Below are 22882 nucleotides of genomic sequence, written 5' to 3' on the forward strand. Positions count from 1 at the left end.
GCTCCCTGACTCTGCCAGAAGTCATTTGGAAACCATTTTGTGCAGAATTACCCCCCCAAGGTATCCACGCCTTTTTGTGTTATAGTTGGAATAGTATGTTGTGGTTGTCTTCTGTACTTTGTGGTTTTATAAGATTTTTAGTCCTCTTATTGTAGCGGGTTGTAAGTACCTTGAAATTTTGTATTTTGGCCACAGCTCTGTAGAGTGTTAGGCTGAGTCTTTCTTGGTGTATCAGGAGAGGCCATGGACTGAACTAGGATCTTCTTCATGAAAAATCACACTGTGTGGCCCAGCTGTTGACTTGTATCTGTGGCTGAATTTGCAGGCCTCTAAACCTGCAGTGGGGACAGGATATCCATTCCTTCCTGTCTGCTAGGCTGGAGATGGGGAACAAGGAACATCAATTTTTGCTGAAGATAGGCACAGCTTGTAATTCTGATGTAGATCCAACACCTTTCTAAGGCTGGAGTGTGTGTGCATGCACATATGTGTGTATTCATTAGGGAGACTGGAAAAAAATAATGCAGAATTGTGTAAATGATCTAACATCAGTGTTTCTCAACCTGAATCAACTTTGAGAAGTTGGCTGGGGAATTCTGGGAGTTGAAGTCCACACATCTTAAAGTTGATTGAAGTTGGGAACACTGATTTACATAAGCTGTTAAAAGTGAACCCCACTTACTAATAATCGGAAGCTGTTTGCTGTTCTGGTGAAACTTATGAGGCCTCTTTGCAAACATAGATGTAGATACAGACCGATGCAGATTACTAGGACTGGATAGAAACCGTGCTTTTATTTTGTCTTTTCTAAGTCTTCTTGGTGTGCCTGTAGATTCCAGGTTTTGATGCTTGCCATTTTGCAGGTAGCAGGAATACTCTGGGGGGAAAAAGCGTATTTGGGAAATCAACATCCCCACTTGCAGAACAACATTATTATACTTGTAGGCATTTTAATGGCATTGCTCAGTCAAACAGATAACTGGTTGTACCTCACTGCATTTCAAATAGCCCTGGGCTGATGCCACTAAAATAATGTCCTGGCCTTAAGTGCTTAGTGATGTCAGAGTTTTGTAGCTCCTTCGCTTTCATCTCTTCTGAGTCCTAGCTTTGGATCCATTGCCAGCCTATTTCTACTTTGGAATCAGCCCTGCAAGGCACTTAAGTGCTTTCCTGACCATAATTGACAACAGCAGCTTTCAGGCAGCATTAGCATCCTTTTAGGCTGGCAGATAGCAGATGGAAAATAATGCACTTCAGAGCTGTGGGAACATTAATGGGGTGGCAGGCAGCATGGAAGCCTGCAGAGGGAAGAAACTACGTTGCACTAGGGAGATGGAGGTGGTCTGCCTGCACTCCATAATAGAGAACAGCGAAAAGTTTAAATTAACCCCTTCCAACCTGACTTGGGATTGCTGGTGCGTAGACTCTTCCTTCTACTGCGCCTCAGAGAGGGATGAGGAGCCTGGGGCCTTTTAGATACTGTTGGATTCCAACATCCATCACTCTCAGTTGAAGTCCAAAAGCTATAGAGTTCCCTTACTTCTAACGACTTACCAACATCTCCCATACTCTGTAATATTTCCAAAACGCAGCCTGAATTAAGCAATTTTTTTGCCATCCTGGCAGTAATGAGCTTAGTTAGAAGGAATGTGAGCTGTGGACGCAATCCATTGGGAGCGTTTGCCTTAAGTGACTCATAGAAATTAATGGAAGCTACTGCGGAAATATAGCTGTGATTTTTTATAACAGTTGCTGCATCTCAGCCATGGGATAGGCTATGTCTGGGGGCCAATAATCTCACTGCAAACCAAGCAGCTTCCCATATAGAGGTTTTGCAAGCATTTGGGGAGACCAGTTGTAGATCAGTGGTAGAGCACAAGCTTTGCATATAGACAGTTGCAGGTTTGATTCCAAGTGGGCTGGGAAAATCCAGAGATGGCCAGTCTTTCTTCATTCTAGGGCTACATTCCCTCAAGAGAATCCTATTGGAAGGGATTGTTTGGAGATACCTGTTTTTGTGTGTTCTCTCTCTGTCTCCCCCCTCTTTCTCTCTCTCTCTCTATCTCATTGAATGATAATCTATGCCAGTATAACTTCAACAGTCCATTAGCAGTTAATTGTGCAGATAAAAAAATCAAATTATCTGTTTTTATTTATTTATAGAACAAATGCCTTTTAGGATAGGAAATATTCTCAAAACAGGTCATGAAGGAAAATGAGACATGTTTTCTTTCTCTCTATATATATACAGTATGTATACACGTACATACATGTCTGTGTATATATAAAATATGTGTGTTTATAAATATAGTATAATATATATTACGTGTATGTGTGCATGACAAAAATTGTGCTGCAGAATTTCAGTGTTTTACTGCTGAATTTTGGCAGCATGATCTTGGATGGTTCACAGAGATGCAGAAATGGTTGAGGGGGGACCCTTGTGGCTCACGAGCTCTAAGTTGCCCACTAGAAAGACTTCATTGAAATAACAGTATTGAGATGAGTTAACAGAATTGGGATTTTTTTTTTTTTGCAGTGCCTTTTTAAAAATATTAACCGCTGTTCCATTTTTACATCTGTGGCTTCAGCCATGTTCCATTGCTGGACAGGGATAATCACCTTCCAATCGGGTTCTGTTGAAATTGGGCAGTCTGAAAAGCTGCTCCAGAGCTCCTGTGCCTTCTGCATTTGCAGGGAGAGAGCATTGCTTTAATCTGGAAATGTCTTCTGCCATGTTTTAGAAACTTGAACATTTAATTTTCCTGGCCATGAACTTGGGTGATTATGTAATATCTGCTCTTGGAGCACAAATAAATACCCATGGTTCACTAACCATAACCTCAGGTCTTAGAGCTACCTGAAGAGCCCAGATTCCTAGTGAACAGTAAACCTTTTGACAGAACAATGACTGAAGGAGTTAGTGTCTTCTCGCTTGCTGTCCAGTTCACTTCTAAATGCAGTTATGAAAGCAAGTTCTCTTCAGTTAAGTGGATTTGCTAGGCAAATTTTGTAACAGCTTTTTATGCCTATTCTAGCAAATGGCAGGGAGGTAATTATCTTCATATCCCATCATGTAAAGTTGGCTTACCTTCTATAGCACATCAGCCTATTTATAGTTTGCCCCTGCTCAAGACCAAAACAGGTGCCATGCAATCATGAATCTCCAGTTTGGAGTATATTTTCTGAAAAGTTAGTGTCAGAAGGCTTTGCCTTAGAAGAGTGAAAATGAAAAAGGAAATTAGTTCTTTCTTCACCTTTTCCTAACACAATTCACTCCTGTGATGTTAGTCCTGCTGGGTGGAGTTTTTTGTTCTCTGTGCCAGAAAGGAAAAGGAAGATGATGCATGTATTTTTCCCAAGCAGAGCTAATGGAACTACCTTCCTCAAACTTGTGTTCCTTGAGTGTATTGCGCCAACTATCATAATACTCAGATGAAGTCTAACACAACTGGAGGGTTCCAGGTAGAGGAACAGGGGTGTTTAAAAATCTATTAAAAGAGTAGACATCAAGTTGAGCTGTGCTGCATCAATGCAGTTTTCTTGGCACTATTACAGAAGTGGTTTGCAATTTCTTTTCCAGTCTACTCTATAATTACAGTATGAAGAAGCATGCTTTCTTTCAGTATCTCTAACTGCTTCCATCAAAACTGAACTCTTTCCCCCATGGAGTTTCTTTAAGGTTACAATACCAAATTGGGAAATCTGTTTCCAGCACCTCTGCATTAAATCTATTTTGATGTAATGATCTATCTGCTCATTTCATTTGTCTCAAAGAGGAGCTTCTTACCTGCCCAGGTACATATCAAGGAACTAGTTAGAGTGATGGGAGAGATGGTTAATTTGAACTTCTTTGTTTCCTGAATATATGACTTAAAGAATCCTTGTTCCTTCTCACTTAGGAAACAGCCCTGAAATCTCTGGGGAATGAGGGTCTTTTCCTCTTCTCTTCCCTGGATACTAACAATGATTTGTACATCAGTCCTGAGGAATTCAAGCCAATTGCAGAGAAATTGACTGGTAAGTGTTTTAAGAATTTGAGAACACAAATAATTACTAAATATTGGTGCTGTGCAAAGACATTTTCTACCATTTTTTCCTCATGGCTTAAGTGTGCTGTTCTTGCACTTACTTAGTTATGAAGTAGCTGAGGAGTATGTGTATATGTGGGAATGACTTGTCTTTCATTGTAAAATGATCTCAACATTTTCTATAGCTTCCCTGTTTTCCTGTACAGCACTTCCATTAATTCACAAGGAAAGACCCCAGGAGGAAATTTTTCTCACTGTTTTTTTCTTTTCCCAGTAGTGGTGCTGTTGTCACCAGTAAGGAGAGATCCTGCCCTTTAAAAAATCAGATTTTTGAGAGAACCTGTGGTGGGTGCTTTCTCGCTTCATGCGAGATGGGCGGTGACAAAATTCGAAATATAAAAATAAATAAAACGGCTTCCATGAGGGGACTATTCTCACCATGGTTGCCATAACAATCACAAAACACCCATTGGCCCAGTATGTTCCCTGCTACCCCAGCTTACCTTTTTCCCTTTTCATTTCTTGGCAAACAGCCATGCCAAAATGGGGAGATTTTGTTTTGTTCTGCCATGATCACAAGTTTTGGAGTGGGGTGTTCTCAAGTATGTGGATGCTGTAGGTATTTGTGTGGTGTTAAGTAGCCTAATGTAAGAGATTGATGGCCACGTGAAACCTCCTTTAACAGCCATATGGTAACAGTTCTCTTTTCTTCTGCAGCAACCGTACCATAAAGTGGCTAGTGTAGCTGGATTAGGTACCAGAAGCTGCATGGTGGCCCATAAAAGCTCATGATTTTTTCAGCGTCTGTAAAAAAACATTCCATCTTGAATTTTGGATGTATGAATGACCTGCCTTTTGGTGGCTTTTGGGGAAAATACTTCTTGTAAATCCATCATGCCTACATAAAAACTGACAATCCTTATATGCGCATGTAGGTGTGTGAGAGAGAAATGCCCACAGCTGTTTCCTCAGCTCAGTTTGATTTACAAAGCGCAAGGCTGATGAGCTCTCTGTGTTTTCCGAAAGGCTTATGCGCCTGATGCCGTTCTCACCAAGGACAATTTTTTGTAAAGCTGCCGTTCCCATTGTCGGACTTGCAGAATTGTACAAGCTGGCTTTGGCTAGGGCTTAAAAGGGATTCAGCACAGCCGAATACAAGAGACACAGCTCTGCTGCCATGTGATCAAAGAGCTGTCTGCGGTGTGGTGCAAGTGGGCTGCTCTGATCTCAAAGATCTCGTTGCATGCAGTATAAAAATGGCAAGACTTCTATCTATAGATTACTTACAATTGTCTTGCTGCTATATTTGCTTGGGCAATGTATCTGGTTGCTCTTACAGGAAGGAAGAATTTGGCCCATGCTTGTCCTTTGCATATCTGTAGGGAGATCAAGCTGACTGGGATGCTAGAAAGAGTCTGTAATCTTTTCAGCTGTTTTCTTCTTAGAAATCTTGTATTGTTGAACCAGACCAAAAATAAAAGCCTCTGTGAATATGCCCTAGCACAGTGGTCACCAGCTTCTGTAATTTGAGAATCAAAACCTTATCAGCCTCCCTGATCATGGAATAGCCTCCTTCTCATTTTGGCTGGATTCAGACACTATGCTCAATTGTGACTTGTTTTGATCATAACTTGCTGAGCAAACTATGGTGGGTTGGTTCACATCCTATACATTGTAAGCCATAAATCAGGAGTGTACAACTTGGGATCTTCTCCTTCCCCCAAACCCTTGGGTGGGACCTCCAGGGCCTCTGGAAGTTCCTGTAAAAATTATTAACAGAAGGTAAAATTATGAACTACCTGAGAATAATCATTTACTGGTCTTTCATTAATTGATTCAATTTTAATTAGTTTTACATTTAGTCAATTTAATTTTTGTGCCGCTACTACCTACTTCTTTGCATACTTTGGGGGGGGATAGTCCCCAGTGAACCACTCAAGGACCATGTATAGGTCTCTGTCCAAAAAACCTTGTACAACAACAACAACAACAACTGGTGTTAAGCCAAACCCAGACACGCTGCCTTACAGTTTCTGAATTAGATCCACGTTGTATTCCTTCCCAGTCCAAATTAGTTGGCAGCAGGCCGAATCCCCTCTCGTCTCAAAGTAATTGCCATCTTCCAGCTTGATGTGTGGCAAGGTGGAAGGGGCTCGCTTAGATGGAATCAGAGAAGAGGCAGGAGGAAGTCCACAGGCCTTTGGATGACCATCTTTGCTCCAACAGCTCCACTTGCATAAGCCTACTGTGGAACAACAATAGTTTTGCAATCCATCTTAAGCACCTATGTCAATATTGATGGTCTGTTGCTGCCACCTGGTGTATGGAGGTAGAAGTGTTGAGCTCTGGGTCTCTTTTTGTACATAATTCCGGGCTTCGTTGTGATTGCTGTGACAACATAAAGCAATAGCGTCCTGAATGCACAGTTCGCAATCCATGTGTACCACATGAAATACGCTGTCTGCTTCTGCTTGTTCCATCATGACAGGGTAAATGTAGTTGTATTATATTGCAAATTGAGAAAGGGCAGTGGTAGAATTTGGAGCAAGCTTTTTTGGTAGCGGCCTCAATTCTTTGGAACGCACACCTGTTGAATTGAGCTTAACGTTTTGTTGGCTTCTTGAGTAGATTTACCTGCTTGCTTTCCTTGTTTTTATTTTAATAGTTGATGTTAATAGCTGTAGCTTTAATTTTAGCTTTATATTTTTATTGTAATCTGTCACAGGAATTTTGGTAGTTAATGGTAGAACAAGTTTAATGAGTCAGTATGTTCATAAATGGAGTTAGTGTAATTTTTAAGTGCCTGGCAATTTAAAAGACTTGAAACAACATTTCTCAGCATTGGTACCAGCCGCTTGGTGAAGTCTAGAAAGAGCAGATAGAAGGAATCAAATCAATGATCATATAATCCTCCTCTGTGTCCATCCTCTCACAGAAAAGATGCTATCTACATGAATTATATGTAAATTTCAGTCATTCTAGATTGGGCAATAGCTGCTATTGCCGATTCCCCATGAAAGAGTATTTATCCATTAGTTGCACTGTGGTACAGCAATGAGCTTTTGTACATAAGACATTTATTTCATTAAAACTAGTAACTCCGTAGGAGAGAAGGAATGAGAATAAGGGCCCAAATCTTTTAGCATTGCAGCATTTTTGGATTAGATATTAGGAATGAAATGGCTGAAAACTTACGAGATTTGTTGATGACAAAATTTCAGACATTTTAAGACTACTGTGTGATCTTGTTCAGTGGCATTCAGTTTCTAAAAAGGATGTCAATTTTTTTCCTAAATTTTACTTAACCATTAAGATCAGACTGTAGAAAACGCCACTGGGTCTGTGAAGGATATAATATGCCTTACTCTTACAGTGAAACCGAACATCAATATTATCTTTATTCCTACTGAGACATTTTTCCCACTCTGCATCACCTGTTTCATGCAGACGTCTTCTAATCGCTAGGAATTCTTGTGTCCCAATACCATATTTATGTACATTAACATAATTTTTGGTTGCTGCTGCTCCATTCAGGGATTGCTCCTGTGTCTGGCACTGAAGAAGAAGAGGTGATAGATCCCAATGGGGAGACTCTCTCTGTCCTTGCGAAATTCCAGCCTCTGCTAATGGAAACAATGACAAAGAGCAAGGATGGCTTCCTTGGCGTGAGTAACACCTTTATGGAAAATACTGCAGCTGCAGACAGATGTGGGAGAGACCATTTCAGTCAGCAGCTCTGTGAATCCAGTCATTCGATCAATTGGTCTTTATTCTGGTCATAGAATGTTTCATATTATATTTGTATTTATATTTATTTATGGTATTTTAATGCTTTCATCTTTGTTGTAAACTGCCCAGAGTCCCCCCTTGAGGGGAGATGGGTGGTGGCTAAATTTAATAAAGAAAGAAAGAAAGAAGGGGCTCTGGGGGCAGTCATGAAAAAGAAGTATAAACATATAAAATACGTTAAAAGACATATAACAGACATATAAAAGATATAAAAAGGTGAAAATTTAAAAATACATAGAGGGTATAAAATATGTGTAAATTTAAAACCAAGGATATGTATAAGAGACATACAAAATATAAAAATTGAGAATCTACAAAGGTGGAGCGAGAGCATTAGATGGGTGTAGGACCGCCTAAAAAGCTGGTAGACTGGGAAAGGCTGTATTTATTACCAGTCTGGACTGCCTCTCCATCTGCTCAGCGACTTCAAAGGTGTTTAGCACACCTTTTTTTTTTAACAGTCCCTGCCTGCCTGATTGGCGCAAGCTCAGCAATAATGAACCAGTTTAGCTTTTCCTGTGTCTTTTTTAAACTTGTATTCTGTTGGTCTTATATTCTGCATTATGTGTCTCAATTATATCTTGAACAATTACTAATTAATAAAAAAAAGCAAAAAAAAAATGAACCATTACTGTTGCACTTCGTTTTATTTTAGTTTTGGGGAAGTGGTACTGGCACTGTTGGGTGGATCAGCGGAACTCCTGACTTACTTATTCTAGGTTTCTTCTAGGAGCGACAGAACAGAGAGTATTTCCCTGATGCATTTTAGATCTGTTTATAGAAATGTTTATAGAAATATCCTGCAAGCAATAGAGTAAGCTCCGAACAGCCTTCTGAGGGTTGTTCCTTAGCCATGCTTAGGCAAATATGTAGGGTGCAGTGATGCATTTGGTGATACACTCTCTTTATAAGTATATACCTGGATAGCATAGAATCCTCCAAATTTGATGGACCTTGTAACTCCCTATTTGTGTTGCCTATTTGTCTAGGAAAACTGGAATTTAGAGTCCCAAATATAATCTAGAGCAGCTGTTCTCAACCTTTTGACCCTGGAGGAACCCTTGAAATATTTTTCAGGCTTCGGGGAACCCCTGCACATTCAGGCTCAGATAGAGGCCGGAAGTTACAAAATTATTGTATTTGTTTCAAGAGTAGGCCTGTATGTGTGCATTAACAGTGCTCTTAGACTAAAAATAATGAAACTGACCTCTTTAATGTGAAGTGGCCTGAATTTGAAATAATTTTTTAAATAAATCTTGATCTCCCAGGGAACCCCTAGTGGCCTCTCATGGAACCCTCGGGTGCCACGGATCCCTGGCTGAGAAACCCTGATCCAGAGCCACGAAATAAAAAACAGTGGCAAATAATTTCTTAAACTACGTATATCTGAAAGGGGCCATATTGGAGAAGGGAAGGCCCATCTTCTGTTTTCCAAATGCTTCTCCAGTAGCTCTCTCAGCACTAAACTCTAAAAACTAGGCTTGCTTATTAATAGGCCGCCTTGTTCCTTCAGATTTCCCACATGGCCTTTTCTGGGCTCCGCAACTGGACTGTTCCTGCTTCACCTCTCAGTGTGATGTTTGCCCAACAATTCAAGGCCTTTCTTCCCCCAAAGAATGAGGTGGAACTTGCTGACCCATGGTGGATCATTCCCAGTGAGCTAAACATCTTTACGGGGTACCTTCCCAATAACCGTTTCTACCCTCCAGCTCCCAAGGGCAAGGAGGTAAGTTTTGTGCTTCCTAATTAAGAGTAATTCCATACCACATTTCCAGGGCTTTGTGCAGAGAATTTTAATAATCTTTGCAATTGTTGAGTGGAGTTATCCTGAATTTAATACAGTGGTTGTTGGTTCTCATGGAAGTGATAGTTCTACACCTTTAATTCTGTTTATCGGGAGCTAGAGTTAAATACCTACAATTCCTGGACTGTATGTGTAAAGCAGTGTTCCTCAATCTCAGCGACTTTAAGACCTGGGACTTCAACTCCCAGAATTCCCCAGCCAGCATGCTGCTGGGGAATTCTGGGAGTTGAAGTCCCAGGTCTTAAAGTCGCTGAGATTGAGAAACACTGGTGTATAGGGTGATTTGTTAAATCCAGTCCCTGCAAGACTGACTCGAGGGGAAGTCTTTGGAAAAAGGTGGGGCGGCGGGGAGAAAGCAGTGTTATTGTAGTGCAGTACTTTCTGAATCACAGTCTGAAAGAAATAGTGCTGATCGATAGTGCACAAAAGAGAAACGCAGTGCAAATGGGCAGATCAATGTCCAGTCCTTGGCAGCTGCCCATTGGAATATTGGATAAGGTGTATTAAAGACCCAAAACACTCTGATTACTATAACAAATATTCAGTATAACGGGCTATAAATTATTGAAAGGAGCAAAGAAACAGGAGAGAGAGCAAGATCTAAGACGTTGACTGTTGAACCATATCTCAGCAAGAATTTTTTCTCTGGTGAGGAGAGACTAAGGCGACTGGGTAGGTTTCCTTTTGCAGAAAGACTGTGAGGGGAGGTTTACTAGCTCTTTTCAAGTACCTGAAGCGGAACTTACACCAAAGAAAATTCAAGATGTTTATGTCAGAATGCAGACAGTAGTGGTGCTTTCCAGTTCTGAGATTCTGTGATTCTTGGCTTATGGTTTCAGTGGCTGTCACTTCCTGGCCATTCCTCTCTGCCTCTTTTCCTTTAGATCATCATCCACAAGCTCTTGAGCATGTTCCACCCGCGGCCATTTGTGAAAACTCGTTTTGCTCCTCAGGGAGCGGTGGCCTGCATTCAAGCTGTTGCGGAGTTCTACTATAAGATAGCCTTCAGGTACAGGCCCCCAAGAGAAGAGCGCTTGCCTTCAGTGGGGGGGGGAGGGTGTGCAAGTAGGCATGGGTAGGTGTGAGCAGGAAGCATGTGGGGTGCAGCAGCAGATGGGAGACATTTTCATCCTGTTGCCTAGAACTATGGGAAGGAAAGATTCTGAGGGGCGCCCGTTATGTACGTGACTCCATGGCCTGGCTTCCTGAACTGGCCACTTTCCAAAGTTGGCCATCCCTGTTTTCTAGAATGCCTTTCCTGTCAAACTGAGAACTGATGACCTTGCCGGCATTCAAAACCGCCTTAAAAACACATAATTGCTTTTCATTAAAGGTCCAAAAATGTAATTATGAATAAAAACGGTCCAGTTGATTAAATTTTAATTTAAAGTTAAATTTAGCTTTTGCCTCCCCCCGTTTCTTTGCCCTGAACAGACTGACTTATTGGGATGCGGTATTCCTCTCCCAGTGCCATTTACAGACCATGTATTTAAAGGCCTTCTGTTGCTGGTTGTCAGATTGAGAATAATTGTCCTTTCCCACTGGTTCCTCAACAGGAGAAAGATGGTTCTAAACACCATGTAGGGATTGTCATTAGCTTTAATTTTTTGAACCTTCTGTTACTTATTAGCGCAGATAAGCAGTTCCCATGGGATAGACAAGGAACTTTTCATGTGCCAGTGAAATTGATCACGTGATGATTACCCTCTGAGCTGAGTATCTGGCCAGCCTGGTTTGTGTGTAAGTGGACTCTAGTTCAGTCCTTGGCATCTCCAAAAGGTCTGTGAAAAACTCCAGCCAGATACTCAGGACGTTGCCAGTCATTGTACAGCCAACAGTACTGAGTTAAAGAAACCAATCAGTTTCCCACTTCCTAAAAGTGGGAACCATCATTCAGTCATTTAGCTCTAGTATAGCTAAGCAAGAGGAGCATGAGATGTACAACCTTGTCATTTTTGCAATTGTTGGTAGGTGACTGTGGTTTTGTTGCACATTCCTCAGGAAGTACTATGGTCATCTATAACTCCTGGATCTGAGTGGATTTGTACTTGCAGCTTGTAGATCTTTCTCCACAGTAGATCATGCTAAGTGACTAATGAGAAAAAGACAGTGCAGTTTATAACTCAGAATATGCCTAATGGAGGGCAACATTTCATCAGTGAAAAATAGAACACTGCGTAATAGTTAATACGCTGTTAAAAACAGAAAGAAAACTCAGAATAGCAATTATGTGCTTTCTACAGAAACGTTTTCATTCAATTTTGGGTCCCCACAGATACTAGCAATTCCATGCAACTTAATATAATAAAACACAATCAGTTTCAAATCCATGTAGTGCAGAGTAGGAGCTTTAAAAAGCCTACTGAAGGGCAAAGGTCTTCCTTTGTGTTTTGAAGGCAAGAAGCACCAGCCATATTGTTTGTATGAGGGGCAGAAAATTTCACCTCGTCAAAATCACAGAGTTGTTCAATGGCAATGGCAATACTGGGAATTTACCATGGAGGCACATTGGGAGCTTGTGCAGTTGTTTAAGCTCAAAAGTAACATGGTCCATACAGCATAAACCAACCTTTCTCAACCTTTTGACCCTGGAGGAACCCTTGAAAAAATTGTGCCGTCCCAAATCCAGCATGCAAAAGCACACCTAACCCTTACATTCCACCCCGAATGTCATGGCGGTGTTCATTTTTGCATTCGGCCTGTTTCCGCCAGGCTCAGCCCGTGAGGTTTTCCTGACCCCGGGGTCAGGAATTTTTTGATTTCTGGGCCAAAAATTGTGCCGTCCCAAATCCAGCATGCAAAAGCACACCTAACCCTTAAATTCCACCCCGAATCTCATGGCGGTGTTCATTTTTGCATTCGGCCTGATTCCGCCGGCTCACCCCGTGAGGTTTTCCTGACCCCGGGGTCAGGAATTTTTTGATTCCTGGGGCAAAAATTGTGCCGTCCCAAATCCAGCATGCAAAAGCACACCTAACCCTTACATTCCACCCCGAATCTCATGGCGGTGCTCATTTTTGCATTCGGCCTGATTCCGCCAGGCTCACCCCGTGAGGTTTTCCTGATCCCAGGGTCAGGAATTTTTTGATTTCTGGGCGAAAAATTGTGCCGTCCCAAATCCAGCATGCAAAAGCACACCTAACCCTTACATTCCACCCCGAATCTCATGGCGGTGTTCATTTTTGCATTCGGCCTGTTTCCGCCAGGCTCAGCCCGTGAGGTTTTCCTGACCCCGGGGTCAGGAATTTTTTGATTTCTGGGCCAAAAATTGTGCCGTCCCAAATCCAGCATGCAAAAGCACACCTAACCCTTAAATTCCACCCCGAATCTCATGGCGGTGTTCATTTTTGCATTCGGCCTGATTCCGCCCGGCTCACCCCGTGAGGTTTTCCTGACCCCGGGGTCAGGAATTTTTTGATTTTTGGGCCAAAAATTGTGCCGTCCCAAATCCAGCATGCAAAAGCACACCTAACCCTTAAATTCCACCCCGAAACTCATGGCGGTGTTCATTTTTGCATTTGGCCTGATTCCGCCAGGATCACCCCGTGAGGTTTTCCTGACCCCGGGGTCAGGAATTTTTTGATTTCTCGGCCAAAAATTGTGCCGTCCCAAATCCAGCATGCAAAAGCCCACCTAACCCTTACATTCCACCCCGAAACTCATGGCGGTGTTCATTTTTGCATTTGGCCTGATTCCGCCTGGCTCACCCCGTGAGGTTTTCCTGACCCCGGGGTCAGGAATTTTTTGATTTCTGGGCCAAAAATTGTGCCGTCCCAAATCCAGCATGCAAAAGCACACCTCACCCTTACATTCCACACCGAATCTCATGGCGGTGTTCATTTTTGCATTCGGCCTGATTCCGCCGGCTCACCCCGTGAGGTTTTCCTGACCCCGGGGTGAGGAATTTTTTGATTCCTGGGGTAAAAATTGTGCAGTCCCAAATCCAGGATGCAAAAGTACACCTAACCCTTAAATTCCACCCCGAATCTCACGGCGGTGTTCATTTTTGCATTCGGCCTGATTCCGCCCGGCTCACCCCGTGAGGTTTTCCTGACCTCGGGGTCAGGAATTTTTGATTTTTGCCCGGCTCACCCCGTGAGGTTTTCCTGACCCCGGGGTCAGGAATTTTTTGATTTCTGGGCCAAAAATTGTGCCGTCCCAAATCCAGCATGCAAAAGCACACCTAACCCTTACATTCCACCCCGAATGTCATGGTGGTGTTCATTTTTGCATTCGGCCTGATTCCGCCTGGCTCAACCCGTGAGGTTTTCCTGACCCCGGGGTCAGGAATTTTTTGATTTCTGGGCCAAAAATTGTGCCGTCCCAAATCCAGCATGCAAAAGCACACCTAACCCTTAAATTCCACCCCGAATCTCATGGCGGTGTTCATTTTTGCATTCGGCCTGATTCCGCCCGGCTCACCCCGTGAGGTTTTCCTGACCCCGGGGTCAGGAATTTTTTGATTTCTGGGCCATAAATTGTGCCGTCCCAAATCCAGCATGCAAAAGCACACCTAACCCTTACATTCCACCCCGAATGTCATGGTGGTGTTCATTTTTGCATTTGGCCTGATTCCGCCAGGATCACCCCGTGAGGTTTTCCTGACCCCGGGGTCAGGAATTTTTTGATTTCTCGGCCAAAAATTGTGCCGTCCCAAATCCAGCATGCAAAAGCCCACCTAACCCTTACATTCCACCCCGAATCTCATGGCGGTGCTCATTTTTGCATTCGGCCTGATTCCGCCTGGCTCACCCCGTGAGGTTTTCCTGACCCCGGGGTCAGGAATTTTTTGATTTCTGGGCCAAAAATTGTGCCGTCCCAAATCCAGCATGCAAAAGCACACCTAACCCTTAAATTCCACACCGAAACTCATGGCGGTGTTCATTTTTGCATTCGGCCTGATTCCGCCCGGCTCACCCCGTGAGGTTTTCCTGACCCCGGGGTCAGGAATTTTTTGATTTCTGGGCCAAAAATTGTGCCGTCCCAAATCCAGCATGCAAAAGCACACCTACCCCTTACATTCCACCCCGAATGTCATGGCGGTGTTCATTTTTGCATTCGGCCTGTTTCCGCCAGGCTCAGCCCGTGAGGTTTTCCTGACCCCGGGGTCAGGAATTTTTTGATTTCTGGGCCAAAAATTGTGCCGTCCCAAATCCAGCATGCAAAAGCACACCTAACCCTTAAATTCCACCCCGAATCTCATGGCGGTGTTCGTTTTTGCATTCGGCCTGATTCTGCCCGGCTCAGCCCGTGAGGTTTTCCTGACCCCGGGGTCAGGAATTTTTTGATTCCTGGGGCAAAAATTGTGCTGTCCCAAATCCAGCATGCAGAAGTACACCTAACCCTTAAATTCCACCCCGAAACTCATGGCGGTGTTCATTTTTGCATTTGGCCTGATTCCGCCAGGATCACCCCGTGAGGTTTTCCTGACCCCGGGGTCAGGAATTTTTTGATTTCTGGGCCAAAATTTGTGCCGTCCCGAATCCAGCATGCAAAAGCACACCTAACCCTTAAATTCCACACCGAAACTCATGGCGGTGTTCATTTTTGCATTCGGCCTGATTCCGCCCGGCTCACCCCGTGAGGTTTTCCTGAACCCGGGGTCAGGAATTTTTTGATTTCTCGGCCAAACATTGTGCCGTCCCAAATCCAGCATGCAAAAGCACACCTCACCCTTACATTCCACCCCGAAACTCATGGCGGTGTTCATTTTTTACATTCGGCCTGATTCCGCCCGGCTCACCCCATGAGGTTTTCCTGACCCCGGGGTCAGGAATTTTTTGATTTCTCGGCCAAACATTGTGCCGTCCCAAATCCAGCATGCAAAAGCACACCTCACCCTTACATTCCACCCCGAAACTCATGGCGGTGTTCATTTTTTACATTCGGCCTGATTCCGCCCGGCTCACCCCGTGAGGTTTTCCTGACCCCGGGGTCAGGAATTTTTTCATTTCTGGGCGAAAAATTGTGCCGTCCCAAATCCAGCATGCAAAAGCACACCTAACCCTTACATTCCACCCCGAATCTCATGGCGGTGTTCATTTTTGCATTCGGCCTGTTTCCGCCAGGCTCACCCCGTGAGGTTTTCCTGACCCCGGGGTCAGGAATTTTTTGATTTCTGGGCCAAAAATTGTGCCGTCCCAAATCCAGCATGCAAAAGCACACCTAACCCTTACATTCCACCCCGAATCTCATGGCGGTGTTCATTTTTGCATTCGGCCTGTTTCCGCCAGGCTCAGCCCGTGAGGTTTTCCTGACCCCGGGGTCAGGAATTTTTTGATTGCTGGGGCAAAAATTGTGCCGTCCCAAATCCAGCATGCAAAAGCACACCTAACCCTTACATTCCACCCCGAATCTCATGGCGGTGCTCATTTTTGCATTCGGCCTGATTCCGCCCGGCTCACCCCGTGAGGTTTTCCTGACCCCGGGGTCAGGAATTTTTTGATTCCTGGGGCAAAAATTGTGCCGTCCCAAATCCAGCATGCAAAAGTACACCTAACCCTTAAATTCCACACCGAAACTCATGGCGGTGTTCATTTTTGCATTCGGCCTGATTCCGCCAGGCTCACCCCGTGAGGTTTTCCTGACCCCGGGGTCAGGAATTTTTTTATTTCTGGGCCAAAATTTGTGCCGTCCCAAATCCAGCATGCAAAAGCACACCTAACCCTTAAATTCCACACCGAAACTCATGGCGGTGTTCATTTTTGCATTCGGCCTGATTCCGCCCGGCTCACCCCGTGAGGTTTTCCTGACCCCGGGGTCAGGAATTTTTTGATTTCTGGGCCAAAAATTGTGCCGTCCCAAATCCAGCATGCAAAAGCACACCTACCCCTTACATTCCACCCCGAATGTCATGGCGGTGTTCATTTTTGCATTCGGCCTGATTCCGCCTGGCTCAACCCGTGAGGTTTTCCTGACCCCGGGGTCAGGAATTTTTTGATTTCTGGGCCAAAAATTGTGCCATCCCAAATCCAGCATGCAAAAGCACACCTAATCCTTAAATTCCACCCCGAATCTCATGGCGGTGTTCATTTTTGCATTCGGCCTGATTCCGCCCGGCTCACCCCGTGAGGTTTTCCTGACCCCGGGGTCAGGAATTTTTTGATTTCTGGGCCAAAAATTGTGCCGTCCCAAATCCAGCATGCAAAAGCACACCTAACCCGTACATTCCACCCCGAATGTCATGGCGGTGTTCATTTTTGCATTTGGCCTGATTCCGCCAGGATCACCCCGTGAGGTTTTCCTGACCCCGGGGTCAGGAATTTTTTGATTTCTGGGCCAAAAATTGTGCCGTCCCAAATCCAGCATGCAAAAGCCCACCTAACCCTTACATTCCAACCCGAATCTCATGGCGGTGCTCATTTTTGCATTCGGCCTGATTCCGCCTGGCTCACCCCGTGAGGTTTTCCTGACCCCGGGGTCAGGAATTTTTTGATTCCTGGGGTAAAAATTGTGCCGTCACAAATCCAGCATGCAAAAGTACACCTAACCCTTAAATTCCACAACGAAACTCATTGCGGTGTTCATTTTTGCATTCGGCCTGATTCCGCCCGGCTCACCCCGTGAGGAATTTTTTGATTTCTGGGCCAAAAATTTTGCCGTCCCAAATCCAGCATGCAAAAGCACACCTACCCCTTACATTCCACCCCGAATGTCATGGCGGTGTTCATTTTTGCATTCGGCCTGTTTCCGCCAGGCTCACCCCGTGAGGTTTTCCTGACCCCGGGGTCAGGAATTTTTTGATTTCTGGGCCAAAAATTGTGCCGTCCCAAATCCAGCATGCAAAAGCACACCTAACCCTTACATTCCACCCCGAATCTCATGGCGGTGCTCATTTTTGCATTCGGCCTGATTCCGCCAGGCTCACCCCGTGAGGTTTTCCTGACCCCGGGGTCAGGAATTTTTTGATTGCTGGGGCAAAAATTGTGCCGTCCCAAATCCAGCATGCAAAAGGACACCTAACCCTTACATTCCACCCCGAATCTCATGGCGGTGCTCATTTTTGCATTCGGCCTGATTCCGCCCGGCTCACCCCGTGAGGTTTTCCTGACCCCGGGGTCAGGAATTTTTTGATTGCTGGGGCAAAAATTGTGCCGTCCCAAATCCAGCATGCAAAAGTACACCTAACCCTTAAATTCCACACCGAAACTCATGGCGGTGTTCATTTTTGCATTCGGCCTGATTCCGCCAGGCTCACCCCGTGAGGTTTTCCTGACCCCGGGGTCAGGAATTTTTTTATTTCTGGGCCAAAATTTGTGCCGTCCCAAATCCAGCATGCAAAAGCACACCTAACCCTTAAATTCCACACCGAAACTCATGGCGGTGTTCATTTTTGCATTCGGCCTGATTCCGCCCGGCTCACCCCGTGAGGTTTTCCTGACCCCGGGGTCAGGAATTTTTTGATTTCTGGGCCAAAAATTGTGCCGTCCCAAATCCAGCATGCAAAAGCACACCTACCCCTTACATTCCACCCCGAATGTCATGGCGGTGTTCATTTTTGCATTTGGCCTGATTCCGCCTGGCTCAACCCGTGAGGTTTTCCTGACCCCGGGGTCAGGAATTTTTTGATTTCTGGGCCAAAAATTGTGCCATCCCAAATCCAGCATGCAAAAGCACACCTAATCCTTAAATTCCACCCCGAATCTCATGGCGGTGTTCATTTTTGCATTCGGCCTGATTCCGCCCGGCTCACCCCGTGAGGTTTTCCTGACCCCGGGGTCAGGAATTTTTTGATTTCTGGGCCAAAAATTGTGCCGTCCCAAATCCAGCATGCAAAAGCACACCTAACCCGTACATTCCACCCCGAATGTCATGGCGGTGTTCATTTTTGCATTTGGCCTGATTCCGCCAGGATCACCCCGTGAGGTTTTCCTGACCCCGGGGTCAGGAATTTTTTGATTTCTGGGCCAAAAATTGTGCCGTCCCAAATCCAGCATGCAAAAGCCCACCTAACCCTTACATTCCACGCCGAATCTCATGGCGGTGCTCATTTTTGCATTCGGCCTGATTCCGTCTGGCTCACCCCGTGAGGTTTTCCTGACCCCGGGGTCAGGAATTTTTTGATTGCTGGGGTAAAAATTGTGCCGTCCCAAATCCAGCATGCAAAAGTACACCTAACCCTTAAATTCCACAACGAAACTCATTGCGGTGTTCATTTTTGCATTCAGCCTGATTCCGCCCGGCTCACCCCGTGAGGTTTTCCTGACCCCGGGGTCAGGAATTTTTTGATTTCTGGGCCAAAAATTTTGCCGTCCCAAATCCAGCATGCAAAAGCACACCTAACCCTTACATTCCACACCGAAACTCATGGCGGTGTTCATTTTTGCATTCGGCCTGATTCCGCCCGGCTCACCCCGTGAGGTTTTCCTGACCCCGGGGTCAGGAATTTTTTGATTTCTGGGCCAAAAATTGTGCCGTCCCAAATCCAGCATGCAAAAGCACACCTACCCCTTACATTCCACCCCGAATGTCATGGCGGTGTTCATTTTTGCATTCGGCCTGTTCCCGCCAGGCTCAGCCCGTGAGGTTTTCCTGACCCCGGGGTCAGGAATTTTTTGATTTCTGGGCCAAAAATTGTGCCGTCCCAAATCCAGCATGCAAAAGCACACCTAACCCTTACATTCCACCCCGAATCTCATGGCGGTGCTCATTTTTGCATTTGGCCTGATTCCGCCCGGCTCACCCCGTGAGGTTTTCCTGACCCCGGGGTCAGGAATTTTTTTATTTCTGGGCCAAAATTTGTGCCGTCCCAAATCCAGCATGCAAAAGCACACCTAACCCTTAAATTCCACACCGAAACTCATGGCGGTGTTCATTTTTGCATTCGGCCTGATTCCGCCCGGCTCACCCCGTGAGGTTTTCCTGACCCCGGGGTCAGGAATTTTTTGATTTCTCGGCCAAACATTGTGCCGTCCCAAATCCAGCATGCAAAAGCACACCTCACCCTTACATTCCACCCCGAAACTCATGGCGGTGTTCATTTTTGCATTCGGCCTGATTCCGCCCGGCTCACCCCGTGAGGTTTTCCTGACCCCGGGGTCAGGAATTTTTTGATTTCTGGGCCAAAAATTGTGCCGTCCCAAATCCAGCATGCAAAAGCACACCTACCCCTTACATTCCACCCCGAATGTCATGGCGGTGTTCATTTTTGCATTTGGCCTGATTCCGCCTGGCTCAACCCGTGAGGTTTTCCTGACCCCGGGGTCAGGAATTTTTTGATTTCTGGGCCAAAAATTGTGCCGTCCCAAATCCAGCATGCAAAAGCACACCTAACCCTTAAATTCCACTCCGAATCTCATGGCGGTGTTCATTTTTGCATTTGGCCTGATTCCGCCAGGATCACCCCGTGAGGTTTTCCTGACTCCGGGGTCAGGAATTTTTTGATTTCTGGGCCAAAAATTGTGCCGTCCCAAATCCAGCATGCAAAAGCACACCTAACCCTTAAATTCCACCCCGAATCTCATGGCGGTGTTCATTTTTGCATTCGGCCTGATTCCGCCCGGCTCACCCCGTGAGGTTTTCCTGACCCCGGGGTCAGGAATTTTTTGATTCCTGGGGCAAAAATTGTGCCGTCCCAAATCCAGCATGCAAAAGCACACCTAACCCTTACATTCCAACCCGAATCTCATGGCGGTGCTCATTTTTGCATTCGGCCTGATTCCGCCTGGCTCACCCCGTGAGGTTTTCCTGACCCCGGGGTCAGGAATTTTTTGATTCCTGGGGTAAAAATTGTGCCGTCACAAATCCAGCATGCAAAAGTACACCTAACCCTTAAATTCCACAACGAAACTCATTGCGGTGTTCATTTTTGCATTCGGCCTGATTCCGCCCGGCTCACCCCGTGAGGAATTTTTTGATTTCTGGGCCAAAAATTTTGCCGTCCCAAATCCAGCATGCAAAAGCACACCTACCCCTTACATTCCACCCCGAATGTCATGGCGGTGTTCATTTTTGCATTCGGCCTGTTTCCGCCAGGCTCACCCCGTGAGGTTTTCCTGACCCCGGGGTCAGGAATTTTTTGATTTCTGGGCCAAAAATTGTGCCGTCCCAAATCCAGCATGCAAAAGCACACCTAACCCTTACATTCCACCCCGAATCTCATGGCGGTGCTCATTTTTGCATTCGGCCTGATTCCGCCAGGCTCACCCCGTGAGGTTTTCCTGACCCCGGGGTCAGGAATTTTTTGATTGCTGGGGCAAAAATTGTGCCGTCCCAAATCCAGCATGCAAAAGCACACCTAACCCTTACATTCCACCCCGAATCTCATGGCGGTGTTCATTTTTGCATTCGGCCTGTTTCCGCCAGGCTCAGCCCGTGAGGTTTTCCTGACCCCGGGGTCAGGAATTTTTTGATTGCTGGGGCAAAAATTGTGCCGTCCCAAATCCAGCATGCAAAAGGACACCTAACCCTTACATTCCACCCCGAATCTCATGGCGGTGCTCATTTTTGCATTCGGCCTGATTCCGCCCGGCTCACCCCGTGAGGTTTTCCTGACCCCGGGGTCAGGAATTTTTTGATTGCTGGGGCAAAAATTGTGCCGTCCCAAATCCAGCATGCAAAAGTACACCTAACCCTTAAATTCCACACCGAAACTCATGGCGGTGTTCATTTTTGCATTCGGCCTGATTCCGCCAGGCTCACCCCGTGAGGTTTTCCTGACCCCGGGGTCAGGAATTTTTTTATTTCTGGGCCAAAATTTGTGCCGTCCCAAATCCAGCATGCAAAAGCACACCTAACCCTTAAATTCCACACCGAAACTCATGGCGGTGTTCATTTTTGCATTCGGCCTGATTCCGCCCGGCTCACCCCGTGAGGTTTTCCTGACCCCGGGGTCAGGAATTTTTTGATTTCTGGGCCAAAAATTGTGCCGTCCCAAATCCAGCATGCAAAAGCACACCTACCCCTTACATTCCACCCCGAATGTCATGGCGGTGTTCATTTTTGCATTTGGCCTGATTCCGCCTGGCTCAACCCGTGAGGTTTTCCTGACCCCGGGGTCAGGAATTTTTTGATTTCTGGGCCAAAAATTGTGCCATCCCAAATCCAGCATGCAAAAGCACACCTAATCCTTAAATTCCACCCCGAATCTCATGGCGGTGTTCATTTTTGCATTCGGCCTGATTCCGCCCGGCTCACCCCGTGAGGTTTTCCTGACCCCGGGGTCAGGAATTTTTTGATTTCTGGGCCAAAAATTGTGCCGTCCCAAATCCAGCATGCAAAAGTACACCTAACCCTTAAATTCCACAACGAAACTCATTGCGGTGTTCATTTTTGCATTCAGCCTGATTCCGCCCGGCTCACCCCGTGAGGTTTTCCTGACCCCGGGGTCAGGAATTTTTTGATTTCTGGGCCAAAAATTGTGCCGTCCCAAATCCAGCATGCAAAAGCACACCTAACCCTTACATTCCACCCCGAATGTCATGGCGGTGTTCATTTTTGCATTCGGCCTGATTCCGCCCGGCTCAGCCCGTGAGGTTTTCCTGACCCCGGGGTCAGGAATTTTTTGATTTCTGGGCCAAAAATTGTGCCGTCCCAAATCCAGCATGCAAAAGCACACCTAACCCTTACATTCCACCCCGAATCTCATGGCGGTGTTCATTTTTGCATTTGGCCTGATTCCGCCAGGATCACCCCGTGAGGTTTTCCTGACCCCGGGGTCAGGAATTTTTTGATTTCTGGGCCAAAAATTGTGCCGTCCCAAATCCAGCATGCAAAAGCACACCTAACCCTTACATTCCACCCCGAATCTCATGGCGGTGTTCATTTTTGCATTCGGCCTGATTCCGCCAGGATCACCCCGTGAGGTTTTCCTGACCCCGGGGTCAGGAATTTTTTGATTTCTGGGCCAAAAATTGTGCCGTCCCAAATCCAGCATGCAAAAGCACACCTAACCCTTACATTCCACCCCGAATCTCATGGCGGTGTTCATTTTTGCATTCGGCCTGATTCCGCCCGGCTCACCCCGTGAGGTTTTCCTGACCCCGGGGTCAGGAATTTTTTGATTTCTGGGCCAAAATTTGTGCCGTCCCAAATCCAGCATGCAAAAGCACACCTAACCCTTACATTCCACCCCGAATCTCATGGCGGTGTTCATTTTTGCATTTGGCCTGATTCCGCCAGGATCACCCCGTGAGGTTTTCCTGACCCCGGGGTCAGGAATTTTTTGATTTCTGGGCCAAAAATTGTGCCGTCCCAAATCCAGCATGCAAAAGCACACCTAACCCTTACATTCCACCCCGAATCTCATGGCGGTGTTCAT

General features: G+C 45.7%; 1 protein-coding gene across 1 annotated transcript in view; it reads left to right on the forward strand.

The window, feature by feature from the left end:
* The window catches only part of SELENON (selenoprotein N), a 94230-nt gene that overhangs the window by 1743 nt on the left and 69605 nt on the right, over nucleotides 1–22882 (forward strand). Inside the window, exons 2-5 of the mRNA XM_063312605.1 lie at nucleotides 3903–4020; nucleotides 7566–7696; nucleotides 9334–9546; nucleotides 10509–10633. Coding sequence (XP_063168675.1) covers nucleotides 3903–4020; nucleotides 7566–7696; nucleotides 9334–9546; nucleotides 10509–10633 — 587 coding nt within the window. The remainder of the gene's footprint in view (nucleotides 1–3902; nucleotides 4021–7565; nucleotides 7697–9333; nucleotides 9547–10508; nucleotides 10634–22882) is intronic.

The sequence above is a fragment of the Candoia aspera genome, chromosome 10 (genome assembly GCF_035149785.1).
Source record: "Candoia aspera isolate rCanAsp1 chromosome 10, rCanAsp1.hap2, whole genome shotgun sequence".
NCBI lineage: Eukaryota > Metazoa > Chordata > Lepidosauria > Squamata > Boidae > Candoia > Candoia aspera.